This window comes from Polypterus senegalus, chromosome 4 (genome assembly GCF_016835505.1).
Source record: "Polypterus senegalus isolate Bchr_013 chromosome 4, ASM1683550v1, whole genome shotgun sequence".
Taxonomy (NCBI): Eukaryota; Metazoa; Chordata; class Cladistia; order Polypteriformes; family Polypteridae; genus Polypterus; species Polypterus senegalus.
In genome coordinates this window covers 90,657,890-90,685,482 of record NC_053157.1, presented here as the reverse complement: position 1 = coordinate 90,685,482, position 27,593 = coordinate 90,657,890, and the positions used below count along the sequence as shown (strand labels likewise).

The following is a 27,593-nucleotide window of genomic DNA, read 5'->3' as shown; positions in this document are numbered from 1 at the left end:
ATACAAGAACACAGGGGCCATACAAAGTGCTGCGTACAATTTTGAGCTCTGTAGGTCGATCATCTTCATTTCCATCAAACGATGTGGCATCCTTTCGTTCCTAACACATTACCCAGTCTATATCAGTATAGATATCCAGGAGGATTTCTTTTTCCCATTGAGATCTGATGTGTTTTTAAAGCGTTCCTTTAATTTTTTTGAGCAGTTTATATATATATATATATATATATATATATGTATGTATGTATATATATATATGTATATATATATACTGTATGTATGTGTATATATATATGTATATATATATACTGTATGTATGTGTATATATATATATATATATATATATATATATATATATATATATGGCAGCAACACTCATGACAATGACAATGTCAATCATGTTACGTTATTATTAAAATGTTTCCTTTTCTTTTTCATTACTTCTTTAACACACTACTTCTCCACTGCGAAGCACGGGTATTTTGTTAGTATAATATATCTAGTGAGTTGCTTCCTGCCTCGCCTCCAGTGCATCTGGAATAGACTCTTACTCCCAATAACCCTGAATCGGAGCATTCAGTTTAAAAATTCATCAATATCAGAAGAGCAGTGGTTCTCCTTGAGAAAGGTACCATACAAGTTCTTCCCATTCTTTGTGCATCACGATCTCTAATGATTAAGAAAGCAACAGTCCTTAAAAATATGCACTTCAGAGTTTTAGCAGTTGAAATTTATACAGTAGTACCTTGAGATACGAGTGCCCCAACGTACGAGTTTTTTGAGATACGAGCTGTCACCAGGTCGATTTTTTGCCTTGAGTTACGAGCCAAAATTCAAAATGTGAGCCATCAAAGAGCATTTCGAAGAACTGAAGAAAGAGGAGTTGACGGAACTACAGACGCGTCAACATACAGAGGTTCTGCAGGAGATCGGTATTGAGGAGTAGGTAGAGGCGGAGGAGGTTACCTCATAAAGTGAGATAAAGGTAGTGTTTGCAATTTGGGAAAAAGTTTCAAACTTTAAAGAAAAGAAACACCCTGAAAAAGTTGCAACTAATAATGAATGCAGCGGCGCTACTTAATGACACTTGCATAACGCTTGACTTTATTGAAAAGAAACATCCTGAAAAAGTTACAACTGATCGCGCAGCGGCTCTATTTAATGACATTTGCCTAACGCTTGAGTTTATTTAAATGTTAACCCTGAAAAAAATTGCAACACATAGTGCAGCTAGGGCTATTTAATGACACTTGCCTAACAATTGACTTTATTGAAAAGAAACATCCTAAAAAAGTTACAACTGATCACGCAGCAGCTGTATTTAATGACACTTACCTAACGCATTTTAGAAACATTCTGAAAGAGAGGATGAAACTGACCTCATTGAACAGGTTTTTATTGAAAACCCCTGCAGATGAAAGTGAGGAAGGTGCAGCGAAAAGGGCAGAAATCAGTGAATAACATTCAGTTATTCAGTTCAGCCTTTCTCCACCACCTCCATCAGCATCTTCAACTCGTCTGATCTCCAAGGTAAATGCTGTACATTATACTGTACTTAATAAAACCAGTTTATTGCAGTACATTCTATTGTATTGTGTTTTTATACAATATTCGTTATTTATATGTACATTTTTCTTATTTAAAAACATGTAAAAAAAAAAAAAATAACAGTGTTTTTTGGGGGTCCGGAACAGATTAATGGCATTTCAATTCATTCAATGGGGAAAATTGATTTGAGATAAGAGCATTTTGACTTAAGAGCTTGGTCACGGAACAAATTAAACTCGTATCTTGAGGTATCACTGTATAAGAATACTGTATTGTACATTCTTGTTAGTTAGTGTTGTCAATTCAAGTTACTATTTTGTACAAGATGGCTAGGTTTCACAGGCTCCAAACTCTAATTCAATGCATAATGTGAATGTTGAGGATACACTACTGAGTTTAAGACTATAATATGTTAGTTTGAGGGTCTAAGAGGAACTTTGGAACTATCTTATATATGAAAGTAAACTTAAAGGATTTTTAAAAATGTAGGTGGATTAATGAAACTGCTTGTGATTAAACAAAAATGACTTCTTCTCCCATCAGATTCAGAATTGTTACCCTGAAACAGAAGGTAATACTGACTCATCGTCATATTATCATTAAATATTATAATTACTATTAACAGGATGGAAAAGACAAGACAAGACAGGAGTACACAAGGGCAAGTATCTTCCAGACCCAAATCTTCAGGATAATACGATCCAAAATAGTGCAATTCAAGGGCTGGTAATATTAAAACATAATTATAAACTTGTGTAAGTATTAAAAACTATCTGGAAATCATGCATCTGCACAACTTTTAAATAACAACATTTACTGGCAGTAAACTTGAGAAAGCTGTGCAGATGAGAGCCAGAATAATACAAAGAGAGGAAGTTTTTGTTGGTTGCCAGAGGCAGTGGGAAAGTTGCTTTTTAGCCCAGACTTGAGTGTTGGCACAGAAGGAACTTTACAGAAAGATTCTGGTAGATCATCCATTCAGCACCATTTTAAAACATCAAGTAGTTTTATTTTTTTTATGCAAAGTTATTACATCACAATATATTGCATTATTCAAGACTCTTGAATGTTTTTTAAAGCAATTGCAATATTACAATTTTCTCATTAAAGCGAGCAATTTTACCCTCCTGCTAAATAAATGTTTTGAATAGCCTGTTATTCTGCCCTCAGCATGAGCTGTGGTTTTTGTTCAGCATTTGTCTACTGGCAAGAATATGCGAGTAAGGAAATTGAAAACAAGGTGGTTTATTTTCAAGGCTCAACGAACTGTAGCATCCAGTTAAAACTAAAAAAGATGAACAAAGAATTACACAGTACCCTTAAACATTGACAGTTCTTTTAAATCCAAGTTAGCTAAACTTTTATCTCATTCAGTTAATGCTAAAACTGTGGTCAGTAATTGTATTTTAAACTGTTAAAACTGAAGGTTTACAGTACTTGCATTGTTCACTTTTGTGAATGAAAGAACTAAGTATTTATTATTTTCTGGGTACAAAATACATGTACTGTACATATGGCACCAAAATTGACTGATACTCAGTCCAAATCAATTTGGCTATTTATGTAAAATATTGTTGACAGGATACAGCATCAGTGCAAAGAGGATCACCCTGGCAAACACACTGTATAATTGAGGTAATGTTAAATATGACAAAATAACTGTGCATCATTATTTTCATTATCTAGTATTGAGACATGTTACTTATTAAGCAGCACTTTAGGATAACTCACTGCAATAATACAGAAACCTCTAGAAGCTTCTCAAAAACTTTTTTGTTCTATTTAAGCAGAAATGTTAATCTATTATTGACAAAAAGGGGGGCTCAGACAAGATAAACAATCTGGGGAAACACATAGCAGAAACAGGGAAAAATAAGCTGTGATATGGAAAAGCATGGTAGAGCCCATAGCAGAAAGTTAGAGAGTTTGAAACATGCCAGCAAGTTTGACCAGGAGTCATAAGAGTTTAAATGTATGGTGAACTAACATAAAATGTGGTATTATTTTATGTATATTTTTTGTTTTTTCACAAAGTTTTTACTTTGGAATAAAAACAAGTAGATGATTAACTCGAAAATACTGAGTAGAATTCTAACATCAGTGGCATTTAACGACAGTGTATTGCACTTCCAATAGCCAGGGTAATAATATTGAATCCATGTCCAACCTTATCTTCCTGCTTGCAACAGCCAATGCATAGCCAACCTGCCTGTTAACCATCATGTTAATTTGTGGGTTTTTTGTTCTTCCCCTGAAGTGCAATACTACACCACAGCCATTACTGAAACTCTCTTTTTTGGTGATTTATATGAAGACTGCGTAACTGCAAAGCTCCTACATGAAACAGTACATTTTGCTATTTAAATGTTAAAAAAAATGTGTACAATCTTCATTGTCCTGTGGGTAATGTCTTTGTGTCTGTTGTGTATGCCTCACAATGTAGTTCAGTAAGCTGAAGTATATTGTGATTGCTTTGTGTGGTATTTGTCAGGATTATAATGGATGCATTTTTACAATGTCATATTGTATTAGAGGAGACTAGTCAAGAGCAAATCACACTAACTCAAAATGACAATTGGCATCCACTAGTGAATCATTAAAATAACTAAAGCATTTTCTGGATAACAACCCCACAATTAAGGGAACATTATTTAGGTTGTAAATCTGTAGTCGTACAGATTTTAAAAAAATCAGGAAAGTGTACAAAAAAAAAAAATCTAAGTTTTTAAATGCCCTAGTTGGGCACTGCTGGTTCAGTTACCAGTAAGAATAGGCTAAATTGAACCATCCAGATACTACCTAAAAAAAGGTTTTTCCTCAAATCTCTTCACCCAGCCAGAAAGGAGACTTTGAAAGAACCCACAGAAAGGCCAGCAATCACATTGAAGGAGCTACAAAGTTCAGTATGTGATACTGGAGTAAAGGTGCACCAGTCAAGTGTACCAAGAGCTCTGCATAACCCCAGCGTGTCAAGGAGAATGGTATAAAAGAAACCATTCCTCAAAAAGCATTTTGTGAACATTTGTCTGGAGGAGTTTACCAAAGAACATGAGAGTGAGCCAGTTGCTTTTTGGGGTGAGTACAAAGAGATATGTGTGGTGCATATGTAATACTGGCCACACTTTAAAAAACACTCTGCCTATAGTAAAGTATCAGATGGGAATGTGAAACTTGTTGAAACAGAAGGAAGAAAAGAAGACAAGACAAAGCCTTTTATTCTGCTAGAATCCAGACACTTCTAGGCAGGTGGTGCAAGTGCATTGAGAAGGGTGGAGAATAAATTGAGAAATTAAATTATCAGTTTTGTTAAGGTTTGTTCCTTTTTCTAACATTAGCTTGATTCCCCCTCATAATAGCCAGTATATTACCCTGAAGATAGGCAAGGCGGGATTGACAGCGAAATGTCAACACAGTTATACTGAGCTTTGCCTTCTACAAACCATGCAGTATTCGCTTTACAAGCCCAGGAAGCTTCAAGAAGGCAAGTGCAGACTCCTCCGGCATTGGATAAATAGAGCCTCACAGAAGATAAGGAGAGATCACAAAGTGAGACATGGAACTCTAGAAGACAATTGAAAAACTGGAAGAGTGAAGGTGACTTATAGTTGTGGCTATTCTGCAACTGTTACTTTATGAGGTATTTCCTGTAGCCATAACAGCAGGAAACTGATTATTCTAAAGTATGACTGTGGATCATTAATTGTTAAATAAATGTGCCAGTTACCAGGCTTAACACTCAATCTTTATATCTCGGTGCTTGTTAAAGTAATTTTCTTGATGTCATTTTGATCAAGTGGCAACAGTTACAGTATGTACATCTTAGGGCAGTATCTTACCTTATTATTTATGTCTTCTACTTATTATTATTACAGTCAATCCTCAACGTCTGTGGGAGTAATGTTGCTTGAAATCTGCACAAATATCAAAGACATAAATATTAATACATTGACCCTTTGAGAGATAAGGTGTTAGGTTCCCTCAACCACCAAGAACTGTAATATTTTACTAGAGATTGTTCACACTACACTTTTCAGCATAGAATTATTTATAATAAAACATTATTTCTGATAATATGCACTTTTCATAATACAGCAGCCATGAAATAACCCCTAAAATACAATTCACAAAACAAAATTGATGACCTGTAAACATTTTTTTCCTGCTAGTCATTCCCTAGAATTCTGTGATCTTTTGTACTAATATCTCAATAAAAAGACTTTAGTTGCTGCTGTCAAAAGACGCTAAGACTGGCATGGTCTCAATGTTGCCTCCAACACGTTTTCTTTCTTAGCTGGCAGATGATGCTGGAAAACATCAAGGATGTACCAGCATGAAATAAACCATCAGTAAAGTCTGCTTCATGCACCGCTTGAGATCTTTAAGGACCTTGGAGTATGGGAGCATAGCAAGGGTGAGTTGACACTACATTGATGGATTAAAGGCCAGAGGTCCACATGACCGTCATCATCAAGTACTTCCATGAGAACCCTGAATACAATGAGGACTGATTGTGAGGTCATTTATGTGCGGTAGAATGCCTAGAGGGGGCTGGGCAGTCTCGTGGCCTGGAACCCCTGCAGATTTTATTTTTTTTTTCTCCAGCCATCTGGAGTTTTTTTTTTCTGTCCTCCCTGGCCATCGGACCTTACTTTTATTCTATGTTAATTAGTGTTCCCTTATTTTAATTCTTATTTATTTTGTCTTTTTTCTCTTTCTACATCATGTAAAGCACTTTGAGCTGCATTATTTGTATGAAAATGTGCTATATAAATAAATGTTGTTGTTGTTGACATTTAACCTTGAGGCTACAATCGATGATGGGATCAACAGCCCCGATGTCTCAGGCCAGCTGGTGGTGGTTGACAGTGACTGCTGACAGGTTTATCTAACACCTTCATTTTCTCACTAAGCGACATCACTGACTTTGCACACTTAAACTTAGTGCCTGAAAGATTTTAACTATGCTTTGGGGGCATAATTGCAACATAAAACTTTTTTTTTTAAGCAAAAAAAATAAATATGGAACAAATTCATGAGAATCTATTTACTCTGCAGCGATATGGTGAACAAGACCAGTGAAGTGCAAATACGATACTAGCCTCTCTTCAAACTTACGCACATTGTGCCAGGTTTTCACATTGAGCCTTATTTTTTTCTCTACTTTGCATAGCCGTAAGCCCACGGTTACCAGTGCTATACTAAAAATGAGGTTACTATTAAAATTGTGTGAATGCTTGAAGTTGTGGAAGTTAAACAAGCAAATGTTGAGGATCAAGTGCATCTTTTGTGGTGAACCCTTAGTGTTAGTATCAGAAAACTACAAAAAAAAAAAAAAAAGATGAGTAGCAATTTGCTGCTTATGACATAATTTATTCTCATATGTGGCCTTTTACTCCTCGCTGAGAGTGATTATAGAATGCTTTGTAAATACTTTTCATGGCCCACTCTGAGGTGAACAAATTCTTATCCTAGTTAGACTTTTAATGGAATTCCTAGGAGTAATGTTGAGATACTTGATAAATAGGGCCCTGATCTCATCCTGAATGAGAATCTGTGGCAGTATTTGTTAACTGTGATCCACAAACATTACCCGACTAACCTGATCTACCTGGGACAAATCTGCCTGGAGGTGTTCACCAAGATCACTCCTGAGCTCTGTGCAAAGTTGGCATTGTACATACTTGTCCCAAAACACTTAATGAAGTTATAGTTGCAAAAGATGACTGTTCATAATATTAAATAACCTTTATTTCTTTCTTAATATTTTTTTTCTAACATAAAACAGTATCATGTTAATTCAAGTAATTTTGAATGTTAGCCCATAGAAATAAAAGTATAGAAAATAACATTTCAGGGTAGAATTTTGTATTAAATAAAATTAAAGATGTTCAATGAACCTAACACTTTTACAAGATATTGTACATGTCTAGTTGGTGTCTTTACAGGACAATTTTGCCTATTTTAAATTATAGTTGAAGCTACTGGCTTTAATAGCATCCTGAGTTGTGCCATTTCTTGGCCATCATTAGCTATTGTTCTTGCTTAATATAGTAGGAAATGTAAAGGTCTCAACCACCCCCCAACACCAGAAACTGTAACTGTAAGCTTTGAGCTTTGAAATGGCTGCATATTGACCTGTACAAAAATAAACACCTGAAGAAAAACGTTTCTGCCTGAATGAATAAATAAAGAAGCAGAATGTGAATGTGGGAATCTGGTGAAATATTGACTTCATTTTACAGAAAAACATTATACCCCTAAATCAAATTTCCAGGTACGTTGCCTCTAACAAATTGAAAGTAAAAAATGCTTCTGGTGTAATATTCAAGTAAGATTAAGTACAGTAAATTCAGCTTCTATTTTTATAGGCACCTTTCCTGATGAAATCATCTTAAATTTGTATTCTTTGGACACTTGCATTTTTTTTAACTGATTAATACTGTTTTAGATTGTTACATGTCGACAAAATATATGTATCAAAATGTATCAAAATACATTACATATTTAGATAACTTGAGAGAATCTGTAGTAACAGAGAAATTAGTTTTTAATATATATATATATATATATATATATATATATATATATATATATATATATATATATATATATATAGCTACCCTCTAAAACACATGGAGCTCTGATCTCTCTCTCAAAAACATCAAAACGTTACAATCTGTAGATGATAATGTCTGTTGAACAAACTGGTATCACTGGCTAAGCGGGACATTCTCAAGCAGGAGGCAAGGTGTACTCAAACACGTGGTGAGACGCAACTCGAACAGAGGCCGGCGAGTGAATGAGGAAGGCCCCGCCCACAGCCACTCTAATGAATTGGCATAAATACATCGGTACCACAAGCGAACTATGGTACTTAGCGCAATGAGAGAAGTTGCAAAATCAACCAGAAAGATCAAGGAAATTATAGAAAACAACCAGATCTAAATATGTGAAGTAATTCTTTCGTGAAAAGCGGACAGACGTACAGACATAACGCGTTTGGACCACAAAGTTTTTAAAACCATTTCTTAGTGAGCACCTATGGGCCAAGGGTAACCCACATTCCAAATTTCAAGTCCCAATTCCTCATGGTTCGGGAGATTTCGTGATGAGTGAGTCAGTGGAATTTGGCTTTTATGTATATATAGATTGCAAGTCATTACTGTATTTTGTATCTTACCAAATTCTATTTCTTTTAATATGTGTGAGGAACAACTAAGCAGCAATGCTTAATGGCTTTTGAACTGCACATAACATATCTTCTGGCATCCAGTAATGGTTAAAATATATACAACAAACAGTTTCTAACTCTCCAGGGCAGGGTATGGCTCTCATGGTTTGTGTGTGTGTTTGTTTGTTGCAAACCTTAATTTTTGCATTCTGCTAGGTCTAGTCCCTGTCTATCATCCATTATCTCTTCTCTGATGGCTCCTTGAACCACCCTTGAAATGCCATTGCTAATGTGGTTGCTGTTTTGTTGGTGAAACCAGTATCAATGGCAACACCATCACCAAGCTTCTAGTCGTACTGTAGTAACATATCAGTTTCCATACGTTTTTATATACAGTAAATGGCAAGACTGTACTAAAAACATTATCTCTGTACCATTTTTAAAACTTGTATTGGTTCTTTAAATCTGTGCTATTTGCAAAGTACTTGTTTGTTTTTAAGCAAATTCATGCAATTATTGCAGTTCAGTGACAGGTTTCAACCAACTTGAAAATGTTGATCTTTTTCACTTAAAGTATACAGATGAATATTAAGTAAACCAGAAGAAACTGATGTCATACTGCTTGTAAAGCAGTACTGAGGGAAAAAAAACAAAAAACATAAATGACTGCAAAAACACCACAGTGAACATCCATCCATTATCCAACCCACTATATCCTAACCACAAGGTCACGTGGGTCTGCTGGAGCCAATCTCAGCCAACACAGGGCGCAAGGCAGGAAACAAACCCTAGGCAGGGCGCCAGCCAACCGCAGCCAAAGTGAACAATTCACACTAAAGTGATATGATGGGTGATGAAGACTTTTCCACTTTTAACTGTTAAAGGGGTATTCTATAGTGCTGATTTTGGAGGTGCCCTAAGATTACAGGTGCTGGTCATAAAATAACCAGTTAGTTATAATCATCAAACTTAAAAGAAATAAACATTTGAAATACATCAGTCTGTGTGTAATGAATGAATCTAATATACAAGTTTCACTTTTTGAATGGAATTTCTGAAATAAATCAACTGTGTCATGATATTCTAATTTTATGACCAGCACCTCTACTTCCAGTGTATTATATGAATAATACATTTCTAATATTTGTGGTATAAAATGTGTTTCTTGTTTCAGAAAGAAGTTAACATGGATACCATGAACTATAAAATCAAGTGTCGTGCAAACATTGACTACTATATATAAAAGGGGACTGGTCCTGGTATATGTTGACTGGGCAAAAATGAATCTCCAAAGCATATTATTAGAGGTTCACTGATGACACAATACATAACATTTACATTTAAAGTGACACCTGTTTGATAGATTCCAGACTGCCAAGTTTCAGTGATGTTCATGTTTGTTGTTGGTCTCATGTTACTGTTGACAATCCTGCACTTCCTCATTCTCCATTCAGGGGTAACCCCGGTCTAAAGATATCTGTTGATCATAATTATCTGGGCAATTTATGATTTGTCAGCAATAGTCTCGTGGAGAAAATAGTTGTTTAAATGAACCACTAAGCTGAGCAGTTGTTGGCAGCCTGTCACTGCAGAAAACAACATGGGTGCTTTTCATCTTCCAGATACTGCAGGGCACAGTGGCTAAACCACTCCAGGGATGGTACTGGTCCACAAACTGGTTCTTGCAGACATCCATTTTCAGCAACGTTAAGAGTGTGTGTCCTTTTTCATTGATAACGAAATATGTGTATTTCACTGCTAATGATAACTATGATGAAATTAATCACCCAGCACCAAAACTGTTCAAACTGTGGGATGTGTATCAGGCAATCATCAAAAATATGCAGAAGGTGTGTGTTCTCGATCATGATATAGGTATTGACAAAAGTATCATGGGGGTACAAGGGAAGACTGTTGTAGATAAAGTACATTGGATCCGGATGGGCATGATTCAGTATTAAATACTAGATGCTATGCAAAGCAAGCTCTGGGTGAATCTGGAACTCGGACCCTCTACTGGAGTAAAGTATCAAGAGGAGGATGGCAAGTGGAATCGATATGGCATTGTGTTAGGGGAAATGAGGGAGTTGCTATGCCTTGTGCTATGGTAGGTTACAATAACAAAATGGACAGTGTAGATTGGCCAGGCACTGAAGTGCTACTCTTTCATACACAAGCAACAGAAAACGTTTTACAAAAAATTCTTTGGACATCTGGTGACAGTTTCAAAATGTATCACACGAAGCATGTATACTAAATCTGCATCAGTAAAGCAGATAGTTAGACATAGCTTTCCTACTGTGATTATGTTGATGCTTTGGTATTTATATAATATTTTTTGTTGTTGAAAAAAATTGTTTTTGGCTGATTTTTATGGGAGTAAACATAACTCCATAGAGTCTGAATTAGGTCTTGTGCCTATACTGCTGATTTGCTGTGTAATTATAATACAGACTGCTCAATCCCTATTTGATGCATGATATGTATAACTTACTGTAAGTGACTGCTGCACATATTCTTTTTGTTGGGTTTAATGTAATTTCTTCAAGTTGGCAATGTTCTGTCAGAAATGTCCCAGTTTAACTTAAGAAGGCATTATTTAAGGAGTGGATTCAGATTGTAAAATAGTAAAGCTTATCTGGGTGCACTCATGAATGTATTTATTATTTAAATTTTCCAGGCAGATTTGCTAAACTTGAGCTCCAAGTTAAATTGCACATGTGCTTCCCCCTTTAGCCCCCACAGGGTTTCAACTTGCCCAGGATTGAATGGCTGCATGAACTGGAACAGCTGCAGGAGTCTTGATCTTCTGAAACTGCAGATCGGCCCTGAGGCCTGTCCGTGGAGTAGCATCCAGTTAACTTAGAGCTGCTGCATTTGTAGTAATATGGCTGGTTATTTGTTTTCTTTTCATTTTGCTGGTATGTGTTAAAACAAATATCCTTAGCTTGCATTTTATTTGCACTGGGAGAAAACGGCAATTTTGCATATAAAAACAACATCTAAAAGAAGTGAGCTGATTTGTTAGGTCCAGTGAGGTAGGGTGGTCCTAACATTGGCACCACTGTGTTTGTAAATACTCCCAGCGCTGCGTGTAGGCTGAGTTTGAGACCTAAAGGCGATGGCAGCCGAGGCGTGTTTTTCATTAAATTGCAAAGCCTGACAGGATCGCTGTGTCTGACATAAGATAGCTCAATGATTAGCAGGAGATTATGTGACTGACTTGTTTCGTACGCCCGTCAATAGATGTTCGGTGAATTCAGAGAGCCATTCAGGAAACACACAAAACGAAGGGTGGGAGGCAGAAGAAAAGCCTATCAAGCGCGCTTAACCGTACATTTGTAAGCACGTTTTCACCTACCCCCGAACCCCCCTTTGCCTGAACAAATCGAAAGGCATGGTCTTTGTGAGTAAGACGGGGGTGGGGGGTCTGTTGGAAAGGAAAGGAAGCAGCGAATAGTAGCAGAGGAAAACCGCAGCCACTACGTCTAGCCCCATTCATCTTTGCATCCAGGGAGAGAGTAGCTGGGTGCTTGCAGGACGGTTGTAGTCGTAGTCACAGTAGAGTGTGTGTGTGTGCGCGTGTGAGAGATACGCACATGAGCCCATCGTCTGCGTGCTAGGAGGAGGAGCTGCCGCCACTGAGCACCTCGCTAAAGACGGCTACTCTCCACAGATTGACGTCTCGCTCTCTGCTCCGGGTTGGGCTTCATTGATTCAATGACTGCTTTTTGATAGGTCGTAGAGAGGATCTGCGCCCTCTTGGACTGTTCTTTTCCTCCTCATTGCACTCGCGAAGACGCTTTATTCTTGATCCCACGGCAACAGACTGCCCCCTTCTCCCCTTCAGTGACTTGGACTGCTAGGCTGTGTGTGAAAAGCAAAGGACTCCGGCTTGCTAATTCGTTTGGGCCTTTTGTGTGCAGCGGCTCCCACAGTCGACTAAGCGTCCTTGTGCTGAATTGAGCTATTGTTTGAATCGGGAAAGCTTTTCACACTGCAAATCTTGCCCTCATCAGCACCTCCTCCTCCTCTAAGACACCCCCTGTGTGCCCCTCTTTTGACTACGAATCTACCTTATGTGACTGGCCAGCACCACATGAATCTGCCAAGTACTGTACAAGTGAAGCGAGGCGGATCGTACGAATGAAGTGTAATGCGCCGTGGGACGGAGCCGTCCGGGAATAGGAAGGGGACGTAAAGCCGGCGCGCGCCCGCGCTCCCCCCTCTCTCTGTCTCCCTCCCTCACTCTCACGCTCGCTTTAAGACAGCTGCGGCACTGGCAGGCGTACTGTGTGTGCGTGTGTGTGTGTGTGCGCGTGTGTGTGTGCGACCGAGCGTGTGTCATGCCTCCATTCTGATCTTGAGGGGGCCCGGCTAATGCTGCCACCGGATTAAGCTGCAGGTAGCCCCCCGTCCCTGTGACAATGAAGAAGACGCGGAGTACCACACTGCGGCGAGCCTGGCCTAGTTCGGATTTCTCCGACCGGGCCTCGGACCGCATAAGGTCCCGCAGCGAGAAGGACTACCGCCTGCATAAACATTTTCCGCCGGCGTTCATCTCCCCAGCATCTCGAGGATACATGACATCAGGTTGGTTCCATGTTGTTCTTCCGTAAAGGATGGCTCGGACGGTTGATACCTTGCGCCCATTTTTAGTCACACGTTTGTGCTTACATTGCAAAGGTAGATACAGAGGGACAATAGTGAAAGATTAGGTTGTTGACGGTGTTTGTAGCGTGCTGTAACATCACTGTTGGTGAACAATGAAATAAATGTATACATCCACCATTTTGGACCCCGGCAGGACCTTTCAACATGGTGTTTTGCAGCACGGTTGTCCAAATAAAGGTAATGATGATACAAATGCGGTGTCTGCGTCGAGGTGGTCATGCTGAGAAAACACCCTTTCCTTTGAAGCTCTTGTGTCGGTTTCTGCATTTGGTCCCTAGTGAGCAGATGACTCCTATCTTCCTCGTTCACTGAACCGGGCACAGGACTAGGATGTCACGTCAGTGAAGTCTAGTCCGCTGTGTGTCTGAGATGAACTTCGTTTTAGCCGAGACAGGCATTGCTTACCTTGAAATTAACCCCCATCGTTTATATTGGAATGTGTCCCCCGGCCCTCGTGTCTGCGATCGCAGAAAGACATTTACACCGTGGAGGCTGAAAAGTTCCCGGCGTACACAGTGAGCTCAGTGTTTGCCCCAGATCACTACTCACTCGCAACGCCTTTATTTACACGGTGTTAAATAACAGACAGTTTCCAGAAACCTTTCTTTCTCTAGATTTTCAGTCTTTGTTTATACGTCCTTTTAAACTGCCAGCCGACGGGCCCAGATGACTCCTTCGAAACACAATTAAAATATACCTGAAATGAGATTGTAAGAAAAGGAATACTCACAGGTTTTGGGGTTGTATTTGACAATACAAAGGCATCAGTGAAACACAGATCAAGGGAAGCATGCAAGAACAAGCTAAATGTAATTTCCAGGTGACTGATTCTCTATGCATATCAATAACTATTTATGGTGCATGCTATCTAACATGTTAGTGTTTATTTGCCCTTTTGGTAACTAAAACACACTGGCTGAAATTCCTTAATGGACACTATGGCCTAATAGCTAAGGTGATGTACTGTAACAATTTATTTGGCAGCTGCAATCCCAACCTTTGACATTACTGTAAGACCCCCTACCTTAAGTGGCCTGTATGTATGTTACTAGTTTGTATGTAGACAAACACAGACAAATGAAAAGTAATTGAAGTGGCCTTTAGTGTACATTTGGATTTTGAGATTATTTCAAGCCTATATGAAATAGTTTTTCTAAACCAGAAACTTAATAATTTTATCAGCATTTTCTTTGTGTGAGGAAAATTAGTGTGTTATGTTGCTTTCTTGGTTGCTCTGTTTAAAGCAGAAATGTTTGCTTTACTCATAAGCTAAGATTTCTTGGAGGAAACTGTAAGGGCAGATGCATTTGAGCCTTTAACTGGAATCAGGTGTGTCGACTGTATTTTCTTGGAGTCTACAGTTTCAAGTAGGGTTGCCTTTTTTGGTATATGCTGTTTGCTCTTAGGTGTGTGTATTAGTGTGGTTGTTGTCTATGGAATCCAGGTTTTACCTACCCCCTGTCAAATGTTTGAAAGTTCTTTGTTGGCCCATTCCGCAAAAGTGAGCTGCTTTCAATGCACATGGGTCATATGTTTCAACTTGATGCTACTGGCTCCTCACAGAACACATTGGTAGAAACATATAAATGGGTGTTATTTGTTTGACCAGTCGGTTATTGTTTTGTTCACCTGGCAGCATAACAAATGCAAATAATGTGCCTTCAAATGTTAAAATGCAAAAGCCTTCTATGTATACTGTATTTCTTCAATTAAATCTAAGTGAATGTATAACAAGTTTCAGATTTCACACATTACAGCATTAAGTTGACTGAGTGGGAATTTATCTCAAGAAATCGTTTTAGTAAAGGAGCTGCATAATTTAAGTAACCTCTGTGTGTGTGGTTGCTGTACCATTTTTAAACTTGGTTTGATGAACAATTTGATAATAATAATGTATGATTTTTCGGAGAGGGGTACAATTATAACTTTGATACATCTTCATGATAGCTAAGAATAAAGCAAATCCATTAGTGAGTTCACAAGTTGCTATATGAGCCAGCAGTGTGAGTGGATTAGACTGGATCAGAAAATGTAGTTAGAAGTAAGAGTGTTCATGTTGCATTTTTGTGAGTTTTTTTCTAAAAGAATGAGTAAATTTCTAAGTCCTTAAAGAAAAGAAGCATTTCTTTCATTCTAATGATGTTTATTAAAAGGATGCATCACATTCATGTTGAAATTATTTTATTTATATATCTCTATATCTATCTGCTTACCCATTTAGTGCACACTGTATTTTGTTTAATTCTGTATTAAATTTGATCTTTTAGCCTAACTTAAAATGACATTATACTTTAGGAAGGGTTTAAGTCCAGGTTATGTGTTTAAGAAATACTAGCTTTGGTTTGCTGACAATTATACTGCTGGAATATTTTTCTTTCTGAGGATGCTAGAGATTATAAAGAAGCAATAATTTAACTTTATACTTTAAAGAATCCTGAATATTTTATTAAGCCTAAAGAAGCCCACTGAACAGTTGCAGTGAATGGTCTCACAGTCAGGTCTGCCAAATCTACATTGATTTAGGGCTTCCTCCTGCTTCCTAGCAACCTCCTGGTTCAAAGGTTAAATGATGAAACTATTGTGAGTGATGAATTGGAATTAAAGCAGAAAAAGATGGAGAAAAGAAAGAGTGATTTGAAACTGAATGGGAAGCATGGCTATACACATTTATAATAGATATTTAAAATAGCTCTTCAGTGGTCAGCACAAATTCACAAAAGTCTGATTTATTTTAAAATTCTTTAAATGCTTTGAGACAAAATGAAGCTAAAATTTGTATTTTGCCAACATACTTAAAATGTGACATTAATCTACTGAAAAATATCTGTAGTTTTCATTAATAAACTGACCCTAGTATTGGGGTTACTGCTTAAAACTATAATGTTTTTATTTGGTCTTTACTTTGCTTAAGGATTATTTATTTCCATCATGCTTTTCGGCACTTTCTGTTGCAGCTTCCAGTTTTAACTGTTTTCATGAGGCGACAGATGTTTATATCTCTTTCTGCATTTGGTTTATTTCTTTATTGGGTCTGCGGAGGAAAAAAAACTTGGTTTTATTATACTTTTTTTTTCTTTCTTCAGTACCTTAATGTATAAGCTTTTCAAAGATGCATGGTCAGAATTAGAAATATGAAAGAACTGTACTACCTTTGTTGAAAGTAATTTTTATCATCTTAACTGATGATCGGTAGTTACAGTATTTACCCTGGGTAGTGTTTGTTAGGTCTATGGTACTTGCACATTTCCCTAAACACATGTTGCACTTTGTCCATTTTTTAAGTGAACTTTTGGTTTGTTTTTTGATACCAGTCATTGCTAGATATAATTTACCAGTTCTGTTGCAGGTTTGCGAATGTTGTGTTTTATGTAGAACCTCTCTTTCCTTGTGTCTCAAAATTGATGTTATTTGGAGAACATCATAGAGAATAAGAATTCATCAAAGATTTCTCTTATGCTCCTAAAATGAAGATATACAATGCCCCTCTTTAGTCTTGATATTTTTGTAGAAATAAGATACTAATTAACTTTTGACAGCTCCATGTTGAAGAGTTGTACTTTAAAATGCTATCGTATTGCTAATCTATGTTTAGTTGTTTGATATGGTTAGTTTTGTATAGCACTGATATAATATTTTAATGAGCTGCTATAAATCAATATTAAGCAATGTTTTATTGAATATAGTAAAATTGTAAGGTTTACTCTGTGTTGGCTTAGCCTAACACTTGAAACTTGAACAGCCACACAAGAGTATCCTGTCTTTAATAGAATACGAAGGATTTTTTCTTTCTTTCAGAGAAATAGTAGGAGGCAAAAATGAAAATCTTTGCATGCACAAACCTCAAGTCTGCCCTCTTATAAGCCACTCCTGTCTATTAGTTTGTGTTTATACTGTATAAGAAAACTGGCATTACCAGGGTTACAAAAAAATCTGCCATTTACATTCATTGTAATTTCAAGCAAACTAATTTACTTGATCACATGCTTTAAAGCTTTGAAATATATTTGTTACAAACTGAAAATGCAACTTTGAACTTGATCCCTCAACAAATAAGACTGATTGAAATACACCAGGTTTTTATGGTAAAATGATTTTGATTAAACACACACTTTTTAGGTGACAGTTGTGTCTGTTGTCAAACTGTAAGAGCAAACATAGTGGGTTCTTTTAGCTGGCATTTGTCATTGGTTGCAGATTGCCATCCTGATCAGAAGACTTGACTCATCAGTGTGTCAAAATGAAGTGTAATATGGGATGCAAAAAATCTGCAGAGTACTTTTTATAATGAGCAGATTGTTATAGTAATACACATTTTAAAATACAGTAGGAAGAATTAACAATTTTAGCAAAACAATTATTTCCCTTAATATTATACTTGTGGTTATTAATTACAATGTATATACCATTCTTACAGTGAAATGCCTATTTTTTTTTTGCAAAAACTGTACCCCAGTTTTAAACATCAATAAATTAACAAATGTCTTCAGCTTCACATCGGTCCTTTTAGCATCATAAAAGAAAATGGTTATTTAAAAACCATTTAGGCCTAGATAGAACCATGCATGCAAACAAATCTAACATAGAGACAATAGCGTAATAATTCATTGAACATGACATAGCATTAAATGTATCCATATCACTGTATATTTAACTCTGGAAATATTTGGATCTCATTATTGTTATATGCCACAGCCAGTTGTCTAATATATGTAATGTATTGGATTATGCATTCGGCACTATAAAAAGAATAATGATTGTCACTGTTCTCATACTTCTCAAGTTTGTAATATGCCCACACAGTATGTACATATTAGACCGGGATGGCCAAAAGTAAGTTTATAGTTGTATGTGAAACACAGACTTTATTCTTGTACAATTATTTTTTATGAACTATTTGTATTATTTGTCCTCTTAAAGTTAATAAAGCTGTTGTAATAATCATAGCCTGGATGTCTCTTTCAATACGAACAACTATAAACCTACTTTTGCCCATCCCTGTATTAGACAATGATGTTGTTGCACATAAAATATGGCAGTATTGTAACAGCATAGTCTACATATTATGCACAGAATTTAGTTTTAACATAAATATCATGATATTAGGCTACTAACAATTTCTTAAGTGCAACATATGGCCAAAGCACTGACGTCCGGTGCAGTTATCAATAAGAACAGTGTTCATTGTGTTCACCCTGTTATCTGTAGTGATGCAAACTTTCTGTTTCTCTTGGAAGTTCTATGTAGCCAGTGGAGTCGGTCCTTAAGCAAAGCAGTTACCTCCCACTCTGATCCTGGGAAATGAACACTGCAAATATCTCCATAATGAACCACTAGACTCTGATATAGTTCCATAATTCTTCTTGACCTTAAATCAGTTTTAGTCACAAAGTAGACTATTTGTTTCAGATTTTTACTTCTGTTAATCATTTGGAATTAAGTCAGGAAGGTTTATTGCAGGAGGGAATGATGTATTCAGGGTGATTAAAATTTTTTTTCAAATCCTTCATTGCACAAAGTTTTTCACTGAAACCATGTCATTGATTTAATAAACACAGTGGCTTCCATGGTTTCCTTTTTCATTGGACAGTTTGCTGGAATGGAGTTTTATTACAGATTGAACCTGAGATGGTGGGTGGAGACGCTCTGCTAGGTCGGACACTTTCCTTTCTTCCTTATCGATGGTTGTGAATGTTTTCATTTGCCTGTTTCCCCTTTTTGAATTAATGCAAAATTGTTTACAAAAAAAGTTTACAAGTAATTGTTGCCTGTGTCATGGGCCTTGGTGGGACTTCTTGGTTAACTTTCTTGCACTCCTTATACTGTTCTCTGTTTTTGAAATGTAGATGGCTTTTGAAATTCTTTGTGTTGTATTCCATTGTACTCTTTGATTGTATTGCAGCCACAGTTGTTTTATACTGTTTGCATGTTTCTGATCAGCATCATTGCTTTGGAAGTAAAACTATTTTCTTCATTGTCAGGTAATCTAGGTTTAACGTGACTTGTGTTACTACAGGTCTGTCTATATGCTTGTTGATTTTTTCTTTTTTCAACTACCACAGTTTTTACGTTGCAAGGGGTCAGACCACCTGATATAACATGAATGCCTTTGATTTGCCACTGTGCCAGCCTGCTCAGTGGTTATACCTGTAGTTGGTTACAAGGCTAATTTGATTCTTGCTGCAGATAACAACTAAGAAAGCTTGATTTTTGACACAGCAGGCATGCTAAGGGGAATGCAGTAATAGGATGAAATCTAGATTAGTATGTGATTAATTTTTATAGCCCTACTATATTTCATTATTATCAACATTAAGGGAGATGGAATGGAATCTTGAAGTTTGTTTGTTTTCCCTTTTTCCATATATAAAGCTGAACTCACTGTATCTTTACCACTCTGAGGCAGGTGTGTTTAACCCAACAGTTTGTGCTTTAACTGTAACGGGCATCTGATACTTCTATTTATTTGTTTTTCCAGTTTGTTTCCTCCTGGTATAAAAACATTCTGTAGTATGGAGCAGGTGACTCATTGTAATGGGTGATGCAGCAGGAGAATTGAATATGCTGTTTCGGCTGCTTTAAAAAAAAAAAAAAATTTTAAGTGGTTGTAGGGAAGAGTCCTGCTTGGAATGAATTGTGTGTAGAGGTTGCCTTTTACATTTTAGGTAGCTTGATTATATCTATGCATTGTGTATATTTGGAAGCTACACAGCATACCATTTGAGTCATAAAACAGAATTGGAATTGCTCTTTTGTACTTGTAGGTATGTTTTGTATATTTTATAAAAATTTGTGAAACAGTAAAAAAAACAAAACAAAAAAAAAAACGTTCATGTCAAAATATTCAGACCTTTGAGTTATTTTCGCAAGTTTTGTATATCACCTTTCTCATGTAGTTTGATCACCACAAGTAGGATATGAAGTAATACTGAATATAATACAGAGAAACACTAGTTAGTGAAAGTAACTGTGCACATTACATTTCAAAATATTACATTTTGGGTTGGAGGCACCCACAAATTAAATTAGGATAAGAATGCAATGAAATGAAAGACAGTAAGGCAAGATATGAATTTATGGTTAGCTGCATGTATTTATTTTTTAACATATTACTGGTATTTTTTGTAATACTTGTGTATAAAGTTATAGCAGATAATATTGGACTAATTGAAATTTAGCATTGAAATTTAATATTTTAGTGTCAAGCTAAGAACAGAAATACAGTATTTTGACTAAAAAGAAAAAACAAAAAATCTTTTCCATCCATGCAAATCAGTCATAGGAAAGAAATGTGCCTTTAGTGGCTGTTAAATTTCCTAAATCTTCCAAAGGTGGAGTTATGTTACAATCCAAGTCAGGCCTGACTGGGCAAAGTGAATTGCCAAACGCTGTGGGGTTTGCTTGTATAGTTTTTAGCCAACCAGTTTCTTCATCACCAGAGAATATTTTTTTGGTATTTCTTGCTTCATTGTACCACTTAGTTACTTGTTTATGTTGATTGTTTAAAGCTTGTATTTTATAGTATATTCATTAAATGTTAGTTGCCAGGCACTTTGTTAGTGAAGTTTAATGTGTTTTTTTTTTTCCACTAACGTAGGTAGGTTTAACAGTGCTACATAACTAATATGCAGTGATGAAGTTCAAGACCTGGCACAAAATATTTTTTTAATATGTATATTTTAATATATTAGCTCTGTTTTAAGAAAGAAATACATTAAAAGCTAGATGAGACGGGAAAAAGATAGTATGCAATATTCAAAAGGAAAAACTGTTGCTGAGTAAATGTATATAAACAAGCCTATAGAAAGTCTAATTAGACAATTTAGTTAAAGCTTTAATTTTGTTTATGATTAATAGGGTGGTTATAATAAAAAAAACAAGACATTGAATACAAGACAAAAAAAAAAACAAATGAAGAGAAAAAAATGAGTGGTGATACTGTATTTTAAATTAGGTTAATAATTATGCACTTGAAAGATAAATATTTATATTTAAAATATAAATGTAAAAATTATTTCTACTACTATTACTACTGCTAATAGTAATGCATGAACATTGAATGGTCGTCAGTTATCTTTGATTCATTCAAAATTATGTATTCAAGGTGTAAAATGTGCACTGCATCTCATAAATTTGCTGTATTCTAAGATGACCAATTGCTACTTTTTAGAGCAGTTAAAAGTAGAATGTTCCCTCTACAGTCTTTCTTCATAAAAATGTTATTTCTTTTTTTATTTGCACTAAAGCCTGCAAAGTCTGACCTCCTATATACACTGCTGTTTGAAACCTTAGCTGTTCTTATAGTTCTTTAAATGTTAACAGTTTTACAAGATATCCAGGTTTAATCCACGTTACCCTCTTTTTTGTTAATTTAAGGATCGTAATCAATACATTTGTGCTGTTAAGAGGAATTGATACATGCCACAGTAAAAGTAACAAGTAAATAGAAATTAAAATTTGTGAAAATTAAGCAAAACCACAGGGTTTGCTAGCTTATTAAATGGCTTATGCATAATTGAGTTTTGAAATATTTGATTGATAAGTTAATCAATTGAAGACCCTAGTGCCAGGGTGACAGCTGTGAAGCATTCCGCTATAAAGATAAAATAACTTTATCAATTTAAACTTAGTGTGATAAACCATGCACAGATGCCATTGGGAAGATTGATATAAATCCATTGTAACTTAATGGAGGAAAAATAGCACTATATGGAACTGATATGTGTGACGTAAGACAGTCTTTACTTTTCTTCATTTTGATACTATTATATCTTTACCTGAATGTGGATCTTTTTTAGAAGAGTGTTTCCCAACCACTGGGTCATGCTGACTTTAGGGTTGTGGGTTGTGAGAGGTCAATGCATATCCACCAGCAGCTGGGTATTTGAATGCATGCTAAGGAGTAGCAGTTGGATCATCTGCTGGCGAGCTGCATGTTCTGCTTGTTGCTTGTTGTTGTTTTAAGAGCTGGGAGCACATGAACCGTGTCAAAATCATTCCAACAACTGCTAGGTTAGATGTCCGTGAACTTGTTTTAAATGTTGTGTCACTGCCTTGTCTTCCGTGACATTTAAGTGTCTCTCGCGGGATGTCAAATTGTCTTCTGAGAAGATCATGTCTCGTCTCCCTTCCAAGATTTTTTTTTTTTTTATAATAGGGAGATAATTTTATAATAATTTGACCTTGAAATATTCATCCTAAGGCAGAAACGTTTTAACTTCCTTACTCTTACTGGTCAAACTAGTTACTTTATTAGGTACGCCTACTTCTTAATTTAAATAGTCTAACCCTTCAAACTCTCAATTGTGTGTATAACGTAGTATGTATGTGTATAGTGTGCAGACATGGTCAAAGTTCCGATAAACATTGCAATGGCAAAGACATGAAAGCTAAGCAAGGTAGACAATGCTATGAGAACTGGTACCAAAAATGGTGCTTCCAGCATCTCGGAACTAGTTGCCATCTTGAGATTTTCTCACACTACAAGAAGGGAACCTCTGAATGCACAGAATGTTGGATATTGACGATAGTTCCAGTAGAGCGACCACCATGCCAGGTCAGCTAAGAACAAAAATATGATGCTGCAGTGGGAATGTGGTCTCTAAAACTGAATGACTGACTATTGAAAAAATTAATTACCCCGCTCAGTGGAATCTCAAGTTCTGTTGTAACATACAGATGGTAGGTGAAAAGGTTGTGATGGTACCACAAAAGACTGGAAAAGCTATATAATGCTAAAATAAAATAAACTCCAGCTGAGGTGGAACATCTCGCATCTAATTAGGTTAACTGGCAACATGTCAATAACATGATTAGGTTTATATAAAAAAAAAAAAAGGGGGCACCCCAGAGACGCAAAGTCCCATAGAAGTAAAAATAAACTATGCAAGCAAATAGTACACAATTTAAGAATAATGTTCTTCAAAGTAAAATTGCAAATTATTATTAAAAGATTCGGACAAATCTCTCTACTCAAGGGACAAGGCTGAAAACCAATATTGGATGGCTGTGTTCTTCGGGCCATCAAGTGGTACTGCATTAAAAATGGATATGATTCTATAAAGGAAGTCACTCCATGAGGTCAGGGACACTTCCTAAAACCACTGCCTGTGAACACAGTTTGTCACTGTATCCACAAATGCAAGTTAAAACGGTATCATGCAAAGAAGAAACCATATATAAACAGGGTCCAGAAATACCACCGCCTTCTTTAGAGCCAAGCTTATTTAAGATGGACAGAGGGAAAGTGGAAACTGTTCTGGGGTCTGATGAATCAAAATTTGAAATTCTTTTTGGAAATCATGGTTGCCACATCCTCCTGGTTAAAGAGGAGAGAGGCCATCCGGCTTGTTATCAGCACAGAATTCAAAAGCCACTATCTTTAATGGTGTTGGGGGTGCTTTAGTGCACATGGCATGGGTAGCTTGCACATCTTGGAAGGCACCATTAATGCTGATTGGTGTATACAGGTTTTGAAGCAATATAATTTTGCCATCCAAACAATGTCTTTTTCAGGGAATTCTTGCTTATTTCAGTAATACAAAGGCAAACAGCATTCTGCACATATTACAACAGCATGGCTCCATAGTAAGAGTCTGGGTGCTAAACTGGCATGACTTCAGTGGGTGACAGGTCAAGACTGCAAACATTTGGTACATTATGAAACAAAAAACTATGATAAAGGAGACCCCAAAATGTTGAACAGCTGAAATCCTATATCAAGTAAGAATGGGACAGCATTTCACTTTCAGAACTACAGCAACTGATCTCCTTAGTTCCCATACATTTACAGGGTGGTGTTAAAAGAAGAGGTGATGCAACACAGTGGTAAACATCTCCTGTCCCAATTTTTTTTTAAAACAAGTTGGTGATATCACATTCAAAAAGAGTGTGTAGTTTTTAAGAAAATTAAATTTCTCAGTTTCATTATCTGATATGCTGTCTTTGTATGATTTTCAATTAAATATAACATTTTCAATTAAATATAGGGTTTGCATGATTTGAAAATCATCAAATTCGGTTTTTATTTAAATTTTAGACAGTGTCCCAACTTTTTTGGTAAACAAAGTTGTATTTAATGAAACGAAAGAAAATCAATCTTTTGCTGAGCTGGTCGCTGTGCTGCCTTGCCTCTATGTATTATAAAAGTTTATGTATGGCGTAATATTCAGTTGCATTTCGGGACTTTGTTAATTCATTTGATAGTTGGAGCATTGTACATCAGATATCACATTTTTATACATTAATATTTTTTACAAAAATGGGCCACATTCAGAAATAACAGTGATAATTGAATGCAGTAGTAGACTACATTAAATACATGCTTTTTAACAGCACTTTGCATTATCATGTGGGTAAAAACACAGCCCGAGTTGGATTGTGGTGGCTCAATAGCTTTCACAGAGAGCAGATTCCTATTCAAATAATGTAAAAATGGTATCGGGTGATGTCCAGTTGCTGGTTGAGGAGAGTTTCTGATAAACTAATTTTCAAATTTCTTAAACATACCATTTTTGAAGGACATACTCGAATAATTATTTTTTTAAGTTTCAAGGTACAATTGTTCTTTGCTGCAAACGATGATGGAGAGCAGATCTGGAGTTTTGTTGCTAAATTATAGTTTCAGAGAAATTTTCAATCATTGTGATGATGTTTACACCAGTGCCATGAGTCCCTCATCATTTAAGAGTCTGGAAATTCTGTACCTTGTCCTCTGAAAGTGTAGACTATCTGGTTACAAACTTATTGACTTAGATTTTATTTTCTAGAACATTCATCTCTCAAGCTGCATGCCATTTTTGCACCCTGTGGCAGTACAGATGTATTTGCATGAAAATTGTCATATTGGGGTAGTTTTCTGCCATTGGATATTTTAATTAATGTATGTGGCGTTCTATTATAATTTGCTTTTACCTGTATAACTATAACATATACTACATATTCATTAAAATGTTCTTGATCGTAAATAATCATTATAAATAATACACAATAAATTCACTATATTGGACTGGGCAGATATTGCTGGTTTCAATTTATATTAATTAGTTTCTACTTTCTACTGTTTTCTGTGTGTTTAAACAAATGTGTCCTTATGTATACTAATTCTTTATTTAGTCACTTGTCAAATATATACTTGCGTGAAGAGCACTATACAAAAATAAACTGAATTGAATTGAACTGAACATCTACTCTGCATCTGCAATATATATTACAAAGAATGAGTTGTTGTGCTGAGAAAAAGCAATAAGTAGGAGGACTTAAATTTCTCTTTGGTTTATTTGTTGATATTGTGTTTTTCCAGTTTTTTTCAGTTATACTAGAAGAATAAAATATGAAGCATCATGTTTAAAACCACAAAGATGTAAACACTAGGAAGATCATATCCATGTCTAAAAATGAGGCCCAATAAATATAATTGGCCTTTAGTGCTTCACCTTATCTTTGAAACAAGCATTCCTGAACAAATTAGATCAAATTCCCATTTTAAGCAGTTTCTTTTTGTGTACATAGTGATGCTCTTATTTGAGACAGCTTACCTAGTTACCTATCCATCTGTCCATTTTCAAAACCCACATAATTTAAATTTAATTATTGCAGTTACTAAAATTAATCATGGCAGGACTGGCATAAGACGAGAACCAAGTTTTCATCAGGTGTAACTGGTTTATTGTATAGTACACTTATACAAACCCCTACACATAGCTACTTATCCTGTTTAAAGTTCAACAGTTATCAAAACTTGCATGTGTAAGGAGTGTATACAAGAAAACTGGAAGGTCATGAGCATGTAGTATTCATGTCTATTAAAAATGTTGCCTGTTTACTTAAGAAAATCTGTGTGTATAATAATAACTGTAGGGGAGAAGATTTTGTGAATTAAGGACAAATTAGATTTTATGGAACTGAATGGCATTGACTGAAATAGTAATGCCCATTATGTACTTTAATGCTTGCTATATAAACATGTAAAAAACAAAATCCCTCTTTATTTGAACCATAGAAAGAAAGGTTGAAAATTCTACCTGAGTCAATATGTTTCTATCCTGAAATTGCCTCAGATTTCATTAGTTCACCATTACGGAAACGTATTGTGTTAGTTGCTTTAAATCTTTGTTCATCAGACCAAATGGAAAATAAAACATTTCTGGCTCAGTATAACTGGAAAACTTGATTTATGCATTTTTAACTGGAAGACTGGGCATATTTTTCAAATAATAATAAATAATTAGGTGAGGTTTTCATTACAACTATTTTTAAGTACATTAAGTAGTTTTAAATAATTGAAGACATTCTGGCAATTACTGTAATGTGGGGCAGTATTTCAACAACACATGTTCCTGTTTGGCTTTTTATTAAGCATGTCAGCCATTTTTTTAAGCATTGTTTGAACATGTTTGGTGAAACTAATAATGACTTCTACTTTTTTATATAATATAAGCAATCATAAAAATTTGGTTTATATTTTAGTAAAGGTGTAAGTGCACTGTTGTACAGCAATAGCTGTGACATGGACGCTTCAACTTTAATTCTAATTTATCATCAGCCCATACAGTGTCCACCTGGGTTTCATATTTTTCAGAATGAGCAGTTCCATAATTATGTGAGCACATGAATAAGGTTTTGAATGCCTACTGGCTTTGTTGGTTTGCAAGTAAGTAAGTATACTAGGGCTGGGAATCGATTATAAAAATTAATCGTATAAATGTATGTAATTAATCACATCTAACATTTAAACCTGTAACTATAAAATTAATACATATCATTCAGTAAATACACGCTGAATCACAAAAGTAAAGCAGAATCAATAAAAAGGCATTTAAAAAACAATGGCATAGTTTATACTTGAACAATGATCTTAAACACAAACTTAAAAAAAAAACAAAAAAAACGCACAAAAAAAACGCACACACTACTTGAGAAAGTACAATTTAAATTTGAATACCTTCCTAAAAGGCAAGTTGAAAAGAAGGCAATAAGAAAATGAGACCAATGTATTAATTCTCAAATTGGCATAACATATGAGACATAGACATATCAAAATAAAAAATCGTGCGTGTGCTCCCCTCGATTTTCTCTTATACTGAGATAGAGGAAAAGGTCATCAGAACCACTTCTAGTTGCGCAGTATTTCTCAAATATCATATCTGTTTCTCATCGTAACTAATTGATAGTATTGATATACAATCATTCATGTCTATTTGTA

General features: G+C 35.8%; 1 protein-coding gene and 1 long non-coding RNA gene across 5 annotated transcripts in view; one reads left to right on the top strand and one right to left on the bottom strand.

The window, feature by feature from the left end:
- The window catches only part of LOC120527528, a 100,898-nt gene extending 86,882 nt beyond the window's left edge, over positions 1 to 14,016 (bottom strand). Inside the window, exons 1-2 of the long non-coding RNA XR_005633354.1 lie at positions 13,799 to 14,016; positions 5,385 to 5,459 (exon numbers count right to left, since the gene is read on the bottom strand). This is a non-coding gene — a long non-coding RNA (uncharacterized LOC120527528). The remainder of the gene's footprint in view (positions 1 to 5,384; positions 5,460 to 13,798) is intronic.
- The window catches only part of stox2a (storkhead box 2a), a 367,273-nt gene that overhangs the window by 157,944 nt on the left and 181,736 nt on the right, over positions 1 to 27,593 (top strand). The window contains exon 1 of one of the 4 annotated variants that reach the window (XM_039751030.1): positions 12,142 to 13,312. The exons of 2 other annotated variants lie outside the window; for them this stretch is intronic. In XM_039751030.1, coding sequence (XP_039606964.1) covers positions 13,147 to 13,312 — 166 coding nt within the window. In that variant the 5' untranslated portion in view covers positions 12,142 to 13,146. Of the gene's footprint in view, positions 1 to 12,141; positions 13,313 to 27,593 lie in introns of those variants that run through there. One more of the 4 variants, XM_039751031.1, reaches the window with a different exon arrangement.